Source organism: Malania oleifera, chromosome 6, assembly GCF_029873635.1.
Source record: "Malania oleifera isolate guangnan ecotype guangnan chromosome 6, ASM2987363v1, whole genome shotgun sequence".
NCBI classification, from domain to species: Eukaryota; Viridiplantae; Streptophyta; class Magnoliopsida; order Santalales; family Ximeniaceae; genus Malania; species Malania oleifera.
The window spans coordinates 84434572-84448163 of NC_080422.1; the positions used below are offsets into that span (position 1 = coordinate 84434572).

General features: G+C 34.1%; 1 protein-coding gene across 1 annotated transcript; it reads right to left on the reverse strand.

The window, feature by feature from the left end:
* Positions 1 to 3546: 3546 nt before the first annotated feature.
* On the reverse strand, positions 3547 to 11947 carry LOC131158364 (beta-galactosidase). Its single transcript, XM_058113189.1, has 19 exons — positions 11372 to 11947; positions 11010 to 11105; positions 10760 to 10872; positions 10582 to 10648; positions 10034 to 10126; positions 9740 to 9883; positions 9237 to 9325; positions 8986 to 9091; positions 8794 to 8881; positions 8515 to 8633; positions 8234 to 8395; positions 7772 to 7950; positions 7533 to 7642; positions 7302 to 7411; positions 7099 to 7209; positions 6578 to 6685; positions 6295 to 6500; positions 5643 to 5964; positions 3547 to 3733 (listed from the first exon to the last, which is right to left on the reverse strand). Exons 1-19 carry the CDS (start codon positions 11540 to 11542, stop codon positions 3623 to 3625), a joined length of 2505 nt encoding a protein of 834 aa, XP_057969172.1. The 5' UTR covers positions 11543 to 11947; the 3' UTR covers positions 3547 to 3622.
* Between the last annotated feature and the right edge of the window lie 1645 nt (positions 11948 to 13592).

The following is a 13592-nucleotide window of genomic DNA, read 5'->3' on the forward strand; positions in this document are numbered from 1 at the left end:
GGGGGGGGGGGGATGATAAATTACATTGAAAAAAAAATTTATGGTGATTAGGCCATGATTAACACTGACTGATACCCTTTACATACTTGCATATAACTTAGGAGTTACACACTTAAGCTATATAGTGGTTTATTTGTGTGTAGTTTCTCTTTATATGGCTAATCTAGGAATTGCAACTCTATGTAGGTTGACTAGTAGTTCATTTGTGTTAATTTGGCTGTATAAACTGTTGTATTTACATGGTATCTCATTAGGCTGAAAATGCACGTTCACAGACTTGTAGCACTTAGGATTCCTTGTGAGCACTGAGAGAGCGCCTGTGACGACTATGACACCTTGTGAGGTATTGTTGAACCATTTATCGTTCTTTTGAGTTTTTGAAGTCAACTTAGAGTTCATGAAACTCAACTTTCCTTTTTTTCTAGATATTCTTTGTACACTAGTCTATGTTTTTGACTTGCTAGCCTAGAGGTGTGATCTAGTGGGGAGATAAAAACCTAGGTCTTGTAGCCTACTCAAGATGTGAAGGCTAAACCACCCCTATAAATAGACTTAGTTCATGGATTACTGTTCGAGGTTATTTCCTATTGGTGGTATGATGACAACAAAAGAAGTGTAATGATTGTCCTAATTAACCAAGAAAAGACAAAAATTGAAGAATGAGTAGAATAAAGAATAAGAAAATTAGAAATGCATATAAAATGAAAGATTAATATTGGTTCCATATAAATGCATAAAAAGTCATAGACACGACACATGTTCTCCACATATGAATACTTTTGAACCGCTTAATGCCTCTGATGTATTCACGCCTGGTTTGTTAATAAGTTGATCTAAGGTGGTCTTGGTTGGACATGGCGAGTAGGTGAGAAGATGTTAGGGTGAAGGACTTAACACCTCACAAATAGGTTAGATCCTTTTTAGACTAGTTCACACTAATTTTTTCGTTGCAATATGTGGAATGTTTGATCGCGACACTTCTCCTCACATGTGATCAGTGAACCTATCCTTTTTTAGTGTTTATTAGGGTATACCACTTAGGCCGAGTGAAAACGACCGTTATGTAGGTGTCTACTGGTATCTTGGGTGTAACAAGTCATACACATTACATATACCTTGGGATTTCACCTATTGATACTCAGATTTATATGACTACATTAACTCTGAATTGTATTGTTGGTTAACTATATGTGAGTATAATATTCTTAACGGCTCCATAAGGATGAAACTTGCATGAATACCTTGCTTTGGAATTGCGTGAATTGTATATGAGCTTGTGTGTAATTTGGTAATATTCATGTATGTGAAATGGTATATTTGTGTTGCATGTGCATTCATTTAATATTCACTCGAATTGGTGCTTGTGGATGTCGCCCTAGAAACCCTCACGAGACTACAACTCGTCCACTATGATCAACTTAGGGGTTTAAAGTCTTGTTACATTTTGTAAATGCAACCGTATTTCCCGCGAAAGAGGAGGTAGATAGGATTTGGTAGCTATCTCAGTTTTTTTATTTTGTTAGGGAATAGCAAAATTTTAGTTAGAGAGTGTGATTACGCACTTAAATTGCGTAATTAGATGTTTTAATTCATGCATTACGAATTATATTTTTAATTAAATGCTTAATTACTCTCAATATTTTAACACTGTATCTTATTTATAATATTTGGATTTTATTGAATAATTTATGAATTTTTGATATTTTTTTTATTACAGACCGACTATTGGAAGCTAAAAACTTATGGTACTTCGTAATCTGTGCGTACCTCTCTCATCTGACCTTCGATTCAGATGATTCATGATGCTATAAAAAGATAAGAAAACGATCTACAATTTTTATGTTTCGTATTTTGAGAAATACTAATTACATCAAGGTCTAAATTAAACGTAAAGTTACCATACGCTATTTTATGGACTATTTCGACATTATTTCGTAATCTGAGCGTAAATTTCTCGCCTGAGCTCCAATCGAGACAATTCAAAATTCTGGGAAAATTTGAGAAAAAGCTCTAAAACTTTCGTGTTTCAAGCGTTAAGAGATATGGACGTTTATTAGGTCAAAATTGGCCTTAAAGTACGGAACCGACTATGTGTTAACAAAAGAAAACCATCCCTTCTTTGATTGAAGCAAATTAAATCTTTCCATTACTTCTTTTGAAAACTTATCAGTTTTCATATCCGATTGTCATTAAATCCTTTCATTTCAATCAAATCAAATCTTATCTTTAATTTAATTGCAAATCATTTCTCTCAATTACTTCTTTCTATACAAAACATGTCATTTTTCTTTGAATCCTTTTATTTCAATCAAATCAAATCTCATATTTCTAATTTTTTTTTAAAAAAAAAATAATTAAAGTTTGGGTTCCTTGAGGCCAACCCTTGTTCAAACATGAGCATATTAGGATTTTTTTATCCTATTATTTGGACTCTTGATGATGATTGGAGGACCAAAAAAGAAATCATTTCCTCCTTTTTTCTTTTTGTTTAAGGTTCACACACATATACTCAACAGTAATTGTTCTCAAAACATGTGTCAACAAGGTGCTAGTTGACACATCTCTGTTAAAATAATTAGCCAACTACCTTTTTTATATACAAGTGTATTCCCAAACTTTTGTTTTTCTTTTGTTTCTCCTGAAAAAAAATAAAATAAAATAATAGTGACAACACTTTCTGATCAGTCCTATCTTGTAATTATAAATATTAGTTGCACACTAATATGGCTGCAAAAAACATGAAAGACACAAATTATACAATAAAAAAATATTATTTGTGACATAGGTTCTCTCGCCCTTTCAGAGTTTTTTCTTTTTTTTCCTTTCTCTTTTGTATTAACCAATTTGACCATTCACTATCTTTTGTTTGTCATTTCTACCTACTCTTTTATTATTATTATTATTATTATTATTTTACTTTACTTTGGCTCCTCCTACAAATTATGCCCTTTCTTCACATTCCCAAACAAAGTCCAGTGCAAACAATTACCAAGCAAATCAAGTGGCAAGAGTGTGCACAAACAGATGCAAAGTACAACAAGATAAAATTAAGACAATATTTTCAATCAAAGTCTTTATATATATATCCACAGGAAATTTAGGAATAACTACTCAAATACCTTTGCAATTTAGCATTTATTACTTTCCATACCAGTCACACTTATTCTTTCAAAGAAATCACAATAAAACTACATGATCCCCCGGCCAACAGTTGTATATGAAGGTAGGACTTCGGAGTCCCATCGAACCAGAGCAAACTTGGAAGGAATGAAATATGTGACTGCCTATGTTAATCAACCTTTATATTACCCCCACCCCAAAAAACAAAAAACTTGTTTTATGTACATGAAGCTTCTTTGCAGTCATCTTCTTGACTTCAATTTTTGGCCAGGGTTGCTTGGCGACTGTATAAATCATCCTCAGGGAAAACCAAAACCACTTGACCTGGTCAGCTAGGATGCCTGTACTTGAATATCCCCCCACCACCCACAACCCCCCCCCCCCCCCCCTTTTTTTTTTCCAAAAAAAACAAAAAAAAAGGTTTGAAAGCTGTAAAATGTAGTTTTAGTGACCAAAGAATTCACTTGGCCACCACTTACTTTGCTAATCATTTTTTTTTACTTCAGCTGCAGGCAGCCTCAACTGAGAGTTTCTTATTGCTACCCGGACATGGATCTCCTCCAAAAACTTCAGAAGCTACAGTTACGGAACAAGATTGCTGCCCAATGCAATTCTGCAAAAGATCCTTGTGCTTATTAGAAGGTAAAAACAAAACAACATATGATACTGAAAACAGAAGCGGAAGTAGAAGGTGCATGAGCAACCCAAACACAGGCAGCTTAAGTAGTAATCCAGATCAAAAATCAATTAACACAACAGTCAAACTATTGGAATAAGTGCCGGCATGCTTCTAAAGAAAGTTAAAAATGAAGAAATGTGGTGTTCGCAAGTTAATTATTGTATGTTGAAAGAAAGAAAGTTGTAAAGTTCTTATTTTGTGTTCATAGAGATCTTAATATGCATCAAGTTCTAGCATACTGCGGACAATGGATTGCGCATGCCCTTTTCTTATTTCCAACTGTGTTTGAATGCGTGTGATTTTTGCTGTCATGTATTGAATGCGAGTAGATTTTTGTTGTCATGGATGTGAGAATTGTTAGGGATTTAGGAACGATAATCACACACAAGAAAAATAAATACGCAAAATAAGAATACCATATTTACGTGGTTCGGTTTAATCTGACCTGTGTCCACGGAGCACACCAAATTTACTATAACCTGAGAGAAAACGAAAGGTTTCTTTCTCTCACCTTTAGCACAATACTCTCACACTCCTCGCTCACACTCACTTCACATTCACATACAAATGCTCTCATTATATAGTTATAGAGAATAGATAGTAAAAGAAGGATGCTATTGTGATTTAATGGGATGAATTAGCACACGCTATTATCATTCCAACGCATGCAAGCTGACTCCTCTGCGGCTCATTCTCATCTGCAGCTCATCCTCATCAAGGTCATTAAGTCTAATCTCCCTTTCCATATTTGCCTAACAATAAGAGACTTGAAAATTTAAGGGTATGTTGATGCCAATTTTGCTGGTGAAATTGATTATCGCAGAAGCATCACCAGATATGTGTTCAATGTTGGCATAACAGCTATTAGTTGGATGTCACAGATTTAGAAAATTGTTATTCTATCCACTACAAAAGATAAGTACGTAGCAGTGACAGAAACCAGTAAAGAGATGATTTGACTTCAAGGTTTGTTAACAGAGCTCGAAATAAAGGATGAGAGAAATGTTTTGCACAGCAACAGTCAGAGTGCGATACATCTAGCAAAGAACTCTGCATGTCATTTCAGAACTAAACACATTGGATTAAGTTATCACTTCGTCAGATCTCTGTTAGAGGATGGAGTGTTGACACTTAAAAAAATCTAAGGTAGCAAGAATCCAGCAGATATATTGACAAAGGTGGTGACTACAGAAAAGTTAAAGTTGTGCTCAACTTTAGTTGGTCTTTATGCTTGAAGACATATTTGAGCACATCATTTATCTATAAACTAGTTGAGATGGTGTCTCCGTCTCGAACTGGGAGATTGTTAAGCAAATATGGAAACGAAGAATTAAATGATGAGACTTAATGGCCTTGATGAGGATGAGCTGCAAATAAGAATGAGTCGTGGAAGAGCCAACTTTCATGCACTGGAATGATAATACCGTGTGTTAATTCATCCCATTAAATCACAATAACTCCCTCCTTTACTATCTATTCTATGTAACTATATAATGAGAGCATTTGTGCATGAATGTGGAGTGTGAGAGAGGAGTGTGAGAGTATTGTGCTGAAGGCGAGAGAAAGAAAAGTGTGAAAAGAGTGTGAGTTGAGTGTTGTCTCCTCCTCTTGTTTTCTCTTAGGTTATAGTAATTTTGGTGTGCTCAGTGGATGTAGGTCAAATTAGACTGAACCACATAAATCTAGTGTTCTTATTTTGTGTATTTATTTTGCTTGTGTGTGATTATTGTTCCTAGATCCCTAACAAGAGTCATGTAAAAATATAAAGTCTAATGAGGGTTTAAACCTACCCTTTTCCGCATCATACATTGAAGAAATTTAAATGAAGATAGTTTTAACATACCTTTTCAAGAGCATCATATGACCTGTAGGCATGACAATTTCCCTCCTTGAAGCTTCCACATGTCCCTCGTGGCAATCCAAAGCTGGCAAACTTTATTTTAGACATTTTCTTCCCAGGTGGACACGACAAATGGGCTTTGGGCAGTGCCTTGCCAGATTCCACAAGCCAACTTCTCAGCGATGGCTGACCTTCAAAAATATCAGCACAAACACTTTCTGCTGTTCTCGTGACCAAGGTGATCTCCGTCGGGTCACCTCCCCATTCTTCGAAGACAACTAGTAAATTCCCAGTTGGCTTCAGCCATGAGCGTGGAACATGGTACCTGAAACCAACAGCCTCATCAGATATATTTAGGTTCCTGAAACCAATTTCTGTTTCCATTTCCATTTTTCTAAACAATTAGAATGATGACACCTTGTTTTCCATTTTTTCCATTTGTATAGAAAGCAGGAAAACAAGTGTTGTTTTACAACTTTTCTTTCTAAAGGTTGGAAAATTGGAAAACAAGGAAGTGCTTCTGTAATTTTTTTAGAAAATGAATATTGTTTTCCACAAAGAGAATGGACTCTTAAATTTGTATCAAAGAACAAGATAGCTAGATATCGCTACTTAGATGTCATTAGTCCCCTACTGAAGGGAGGAAACTGCTCACCATCTTTCAGAGGGCTGTCCGCAATTGGTTTGGCATTTTGTCTCATTATAAATTCCAGTATAACTGCAGGCATTACAAGTACCATGTGCTGTATATGCAGGCCAGTAGCGTCCAATGCTCTCGCCATTTATCCAGATTTGCCCTTTTCCCATGCTACTCATATCTAAAGCTAAAGGCTCATTGCCACCTGGTGCGTCGAAATTCGTCTGGAGACATTGGAACATAAGTACAACATAAAAGACATAATAGAAAGGCATTAGAGGGTTATCAGAATGATCCTCACATTATACCACATCAGAGGTTGATTTTGAGCCAACAACGATCCTTCAGCCCACTCAATAGAAGAAATTCCACCGAAGGAATGAAGATTTAATGCTTCACCTTTCAAACTCTGGTCAGGAACATGTAAACAAATGATTCTTTAGCTTGTGCCAGTTGTATTTGTGAGAAAATTCTGCAGATTTCTTGGGAAAAAAGTTGATAACTAGACAAGTTTCTTATTAAGCATGCGATCTAATTTGTTATCATGTTCTTAGTAATTTGGAGTATTCATGGACACCATTTATAGTTCCATCAATAACCAGAGTCAAACTGTTATAATTTAATTCCCACAGCTGCAACATATTCTGAAAATTCTAGGCAAGAGTTGTTGCTCCCAGAGCATTTTGAAATTTTTTAAGCTGCATTTTCCTCACTCTCCTTTAACTTTCAAATATAGAATATGCAGTAATATAACAACGCCAACTTCCCCATTATGGTGGCAGTGGAAGAAGAATGAATCAAAGAGGAAAACAGACAACAAACCTTGTAAGACCATTTCCAACCAGACAAATCTATTTTCCCCTGGTTGAGACCTTGGAGTGTTACTGGGCCAAGAACACCAGCATTCCTCAACTCAAAGTGCAGCCCAACATTCTGAAAAGTAAACCAAACCATAAATATCAGATTCCCCTACCACTGCTACTGATCCCTATGAACAGAGACATCCAAAAGGTGAGCGAACGAACCGGAAGACCCAAAGCAACGCTCAGTAAAGAGATCTTGTTAATGCCAACATCCAGCTTCACGTTGTCACTAAATGTTAGTCTTGGATCATCTATACTCCCATATGCCTTTCCTGCCAGAAGAAATAACCAAGAAATTTGTAAAATAAACATGAAAAATATGCAGGTATAAGTCAAGATTTATCCGAAAATTAATTTTCCAATTATGTAAAATGCCATAATATTCTTATCAACCTTCCAGTTGACCATTGATGAAGACAAGCAGAGCATGGCCTGCTGACATAACTGTGAGTAGAGGATAGTGCCCATTCTTTAGAAATCCTTCATCAGGCTCTATCTTGATACTGGAATAATCAACAGAACATTTCAATAAAGATGAACAAAAAATATAGTTATTAATGACATTACAGTAACCCAAAAAGAAAAATTGATAATGTTTGAAAGGAGAGATTTGTCGGCTCTGGAGCAACAACCTTGTCATGTACCACAAATAGTCTGAATTATCTCTTGTGACATTTATTTGCTCCAACAACCCTACCACCGTGACTGCATCAGCATCATCCGCAGCAGCAGGCACTTCATTATACGACTGCCAAGAGAATGTTACATCCTTCACATCTATCATCTTCATCAATGAGCTTTGGGCCCCAACCTGTAACCAGATATTGATATGATACCAAAATCCACTCTTAGGAACATATAACACAGATATACATTTGTAGCCAAAAAAAAAAAAACCAATGGTTAAATAAATAAACCTTGAAGGCTATGCTATGCTTACATTTTTCGTAAAGAACTTTACAATAGAGGGGAAAAAACTTTATAGGATAATGAATTTGTCTTTCTTATAAAAATTGAGAACACATGACAATAATTAAGGAATGCATATGCCCTTTTCATTCTTTGCTCATCGCAGCCCAGAGTGTTGTCCTTACCCTTGCAGTGTTGAAAACTACAGTCTTGCAGTCGGGGAGAATACTGACAGACCAAGGAGGCAGTTCATAAAGAACATTTCTGAAGGTCACGTTCAGAGAATATGTCGGGTCATAGTTTGCGAGGAATGCAGCACAACTAGATTGTGCCTTAAAGACATGAGCCTAGAAGAATAAACAATGAGTCACAAAAAAATAATCAGCAGGGGAGTCGATCAATTGGTCAAAAGAATAATGCAACGAGCACATGGACTTCTCTCCTAAACAGTTGAATTGAACTGAACCTCCTGATTTCTCCCAAGTGACATCACAGTGGGATCAACAGAAACTAAAGCCTCTTCACATAGCTTGATGGCCCTATGCAGATCTCTCAAATGCCCCCATTTTGGGTTCCTTTGTATTCCTGATAAAATTGGAAAAAAAATGGGGAAGAATTATTCATACATGAAAATGCATCAAATGCATGTAGGGTTATTTTTTAGAAGATTTTTCCCAATGTAATCACCAGGCATGTGAGCAACATCAGTAAAACATATTGTAGAATGCTAAGGCGGCATGCTTACCATATTCATCAATCGGAGCATCATAATCATAGCTAGTTGCAATGAAGGGACCGCCAGCTGTCCGGCCAAAATTTGTGCCTCCATGATACTGTAGGAGAATAAAATAAAAATAGAGGAATTAAATAAAACCAAAAAATGTGCATTTATTTTGGATCATCACACTCTGAAAACGAAAGCAATGGATTTTCTTACCATATAGTAATTAAAAAATGAACCCTTATTTTGTATAAACCTAGCAACGGCATATGCCAGGTCTTCTGCTGGTCTATGAGGGACTGGACCACCAAATGCTGTATACCTGGGGGGGGGGGGTGTTGCCATGGCAGATTAAAATACAAGAAACAAACCAATTAGTTTGATGTCCATACAATCATAGCAGAATTCTAGGGAAAGAGAAGAAAGTCTTGACCTGCATTATAAAGAAAAACATCTATGCAACTTACCAGGCAGTCCAGACTTCTGTCCACATTTTGGGTTTTGTGTTACTGTTAGGAAAGAAGCCTTCACAGTAGAAACCATTGCAGGTGTTTATCTGTCCCAGAATCAATTAAGATGTCTTAGAGGGAGAGATGTCCAGAAGGATCTTTCATTCAATTAACATAAGCTGTGATTATCAAGGAACAAGGTAATTTGCTCAAAATTTACCTGACTAAAACACTAAAAATTTAGAGAAATGAAGGAGAACCAAAACAGGCAAATTGGACATATTCATAAACACCGGATGGGTCAAGAGCAGATGAAATAAAACTTTACATTTAACACTGCGCAAGCGGACAATGCGCTTGTTAAATCACCTTAGATGAAAAACATAATCCACAAAAAATATTATCAAGAAACGGGAACATTTCCAATGTTTGAGAACATTGAAAATTGCAATGCCAGTAGAAAATGGCAATGTTAACAGGAAAAAATAGAAATGGTTGAAAGAATGGCAGAAAATACTCACGATTGGATCAGGAGCATCATCTTGTTTGCACATCACCCATGGGACTCCAGTGTTTAGACCAACAGCCATTTTGGCAGCCCATTGTGTATAAGCTTTACCAGGATTACCAATTTCATATTCAACTGGTCCAAATTCATTCTCTATCTGTCATAATACAATTAGAATGAAGATAACCCAAACCCTCCAAGGCTGATGATCAAAGTTGAGCTAAATTTTATTTTAAAAAAACCAAAATGAATAAAATAATTGAAACTGTTTCTAGAAATACAGCTGGACAGAGAAGATTTTCCTTACCTGGGACAGAATTATTGGACCTCCTTGAGATTTAAACAACTTTTCCACCTTCATAATATTGACTATCTTCTCTGTAAAGTTTTGCATTGCCGCCTTCATTATAGTTAATTAGAAATAAAAATTAATAATTGACAAAAACTGCGCTTAACAAGTCAACAAGGGAGAAAAAATATATTAAAACTCACTATCAATCACATATGGTTGAAAAAAAACAAAAACCAAAAAAAAAAAAAAATCATACTTTTTTGTATTTTCTCTCTCTCAAAAATTTGTACTCAAAAAAATACTATCAAAAATAAAAATTTGTTTTGATATAATTAAAATTTTGTAAAAGAAAAACTCAAAGGTTAATAATGTGTAAAATTAAATTTTTGTTCATTAATTTACTATGCATATATATTATTTTATTTCTTACTTTCTTCGAAACCGTACATAAAAGAATGAATTTTTTCAAATTTTTTCTTTCGTTTCTCAAACATTTTCCAAGTTCAAAGGAGGCTTAAATACATAGGGTTCAAGAGTGAAACCAAAGATTCCAATAACCTAACCTTGAAAGGCTCGTTGTCCGTTCTAAAAACCATGCCCGGAACATACTTCAGCCAAACAGGGAAACCCCTGAATTTGAAAAGAGTTAGAAACTTTGAATGCAGACAACATAAATAAAAGCAATCGTACAAAAATGCAATCATAATTTAATAAAACAACTTAAACTATCGGTGTGATTACCCAAAGTTCCATTCAGCACACGCATAGGGACCAATTCGAAGATGAACATAAAGGCCTGCTTGCTGTACTACTTTGATGAACCGAACCAGGTCATACCTTCCCTTGAAATGATACTGCAAAAAATAAATAAATAAATAAATAAGCCTTTCAGTAATGAAAAAAAAAAAAATTAAAGGTTTTCAATCCATCAAATAAATAGAAAAAAAAAATTTTTTTTAATTTCGTAAAGAAATGGATGCATTGGGTTTACTTTTCCAGGAAAAGGCTCGTGACCATTCCAAAAGACATAGGTCTGAATGACGTCCAAGCCCCCATCTTTGGCCTTTTGTATGAGGTCCGGCCACATCTGCACACACACACACACCAACCCCACAAACAAAAATTCTACAATACGCCAAAAGCTAAGCTCAGAAATCATAAAAACAATAAAATTCAGAGATACCCAGAAGCCAAAGAGGCAAGAAAATTTTGCAGAAACAAGAAACTGCAAAACTCCTCAAACGTAAATATACAATCCATCAGAAATTACAATAACAAGAAAATCTCTAGACACCCAGAAGCAAAATAGAAAGGAAAAAATGTGCAGAAACAAGACTGCATTGCCATTAATACCTCGGGAGTGCTTCTTGGGTAGTGAATGGACCCGGAAATGAGGATTCTCCTCTGCCCATTGATAATGATACCTTTATGGTCATAAGACACAGAAGCTGTGACCGAAGAAACCCACGAATATGACACTGCCAACAGGAAGATTTTGATAGTTAAAAAAGCTGGTGAACCCATGACCCTCTCCGTTCCCCAAAGCAATGGCCCTTTGTCTGTATCTCTAGCTCGCTTTATTCTTATTTTATATATATATATATATATATATTTGTTAGAGAGAGAGTGGAGAGAGAGCAGGTTTGGAGCAGAAAGACATTCCCCACTGCGTCTTTAAGAACAAAAAGAAGAAAGAATAAAATAGAAAACAAAAGGGAAGGAGAGAGCGGCAGAGCAATAAGTTTGTGCAGGCGAAATGAAATAAATGGGGAATTTGGTTTATGCTGTGAATGAAGCTCTGCAACTCCTTTTATAGACGAAGGAATGAAGGGGGAGTGGGTCAGCGTATTTATGATCATGGGGTGGCTCACGCTTTCTGCTACGGAACTTCAGCTTCGATGCTTCAGCCTACAGGCTTAGGCCTTCGGGTTTGGCTTTTATTTTATTTGAGAGTGAGAAATGATGCTCTGCAATTGTGAAAAATATATATATATATATTTTTTTTTTCTTTTTTTTCTTTTTTTTTTTGCCCTTTTTCCCTTGGTGTGTAGCGTAGGTTACATTTTTTAACTTTTTGGGCGGTTCGTGTCAAATTGTCAACAAATTTTTTGGACCCAATAAATCATTGAGCATTGGGTTTCAAATAATATTTTTAAAATTAAACCCGTAAGTATATTGATTAACTAATTAATTTACGCATATAAATCTTTATCTATTCTATACATAAAAGTATAAATAAGGTTAATCATTTTGTAAACAAACACCAAAATGTCTTTATTTTTTGAAAGATTGACTACAAAATCTTGTAAAATATAATTGTAATCAAATTGTAGAGGATATTTAAAATAGTTTATATATAAGTACTAAATTATTTTATTGACAAAAATATCTTTTCTAACAAAAATTAAGATCAAATATTCTTAAAAAATAAATTTCTAAAATATATATATGTAAAGTAAATTTCATTAAATTAGATAAAATTACATTTACTAAATTTATTTTAGATATATTAAACTTTGCACCTAAAAAGGAAAATAAATTTAGCCAAAAAAAATTGGCAGCTGATATATAATGTAAAATAAAAGAAATTTAATTGTATTATAAATGTTAAATAAAATGCGCGTTCTCAAATAAAATAAGTAAATAACCACATAGTCACATTAAGGTTAACTAACCTTACTTGTCAATTAATAATCATGCACAAAACCATGTGTTAAGATGGCAGAACTCTAAGGCCTTAACACTACTTGGGGGCTTTGGTTTTCTTTGATACAATACTTAGGCATTTAAGTGAAGAGGGGAGAAAATTGGACCTATTATTCAACTAGATCAATTGAATATGCAAAGGGTCCTGAAAACCATGCTTTCAATATAAATATATAAATATAAATATATAAATATATATATATATTAATTTTTAGATAATCATAAAAATACTGACTTATTAATTTTTATTTCTCAAAATTTATATAAGAAAGTTAAGAAATTTTTAGTATTGTTATAAAAAAAATTTATAATAATGAAAGTAGAAAAAAAAAATGAACACTATAAACAAAAATTTAAAACTAAAATCCTAAAAGAAAATAAAAAACTAAATATACTTGTGTCTATTTTTGTAACCAAATCTGATAAAATTGAAAAATATGATAAAAATTAAAAATTAAAAAGAATACAAGTTACGACATAGAACATATATTAATCATAACATTTTATATATTTAGTATATTTTTAAATTCATTTTCAACGCTTCAAATATAACCCTTCATGAAAACTGAAAAATAGGGAAAATAATTTTATGAATATTTTTATTATTATTTTTGGATAAATTTACATTGTTGGAATTTTATTTTATTTTTTTTTTTTTGAAGATTTTTATTGTTTTTTTCAATTTTTCGGTAAATTAACATTTCGTTTTATTTTTAATTTAATTAAAATTTCTATATAGAATGAATGAGTTTATCCACGAAAGATTTTAAATGAAGTCATAAGTTAGTGTCTATACAATTGAACTTAATCTATTTTAATCCCTATACTTTCAGGTAGTACGATTAGGACTTGTATTTGCTATTTTCAT

Excerpts from the sequence above, each read along its gene's own strand:
- LOC131158364 (XM_058113189.1), bottom strand. The coding sequence starts at position 11,542 with ATGGGTTCACCAGCTTTTTTAACTATCAAAATCTTCCTGTTGGCAGTG. Across the intron at positions 9,326-9,739 it reads ATGATGCTCCTGATCCAATC|ATAAACACCTGCAATGGTTT; the intron begins GTGAGTATTTTC and ends ATTCTGGGACAG. Across the intron at positions 7,643-7,771 it reads TATTTGTGGTACATGACAAG|TATCAAGATAGAGCCTGATG; the intron begins GTTGTTGCTCCA and ends TGATTATTCCAG.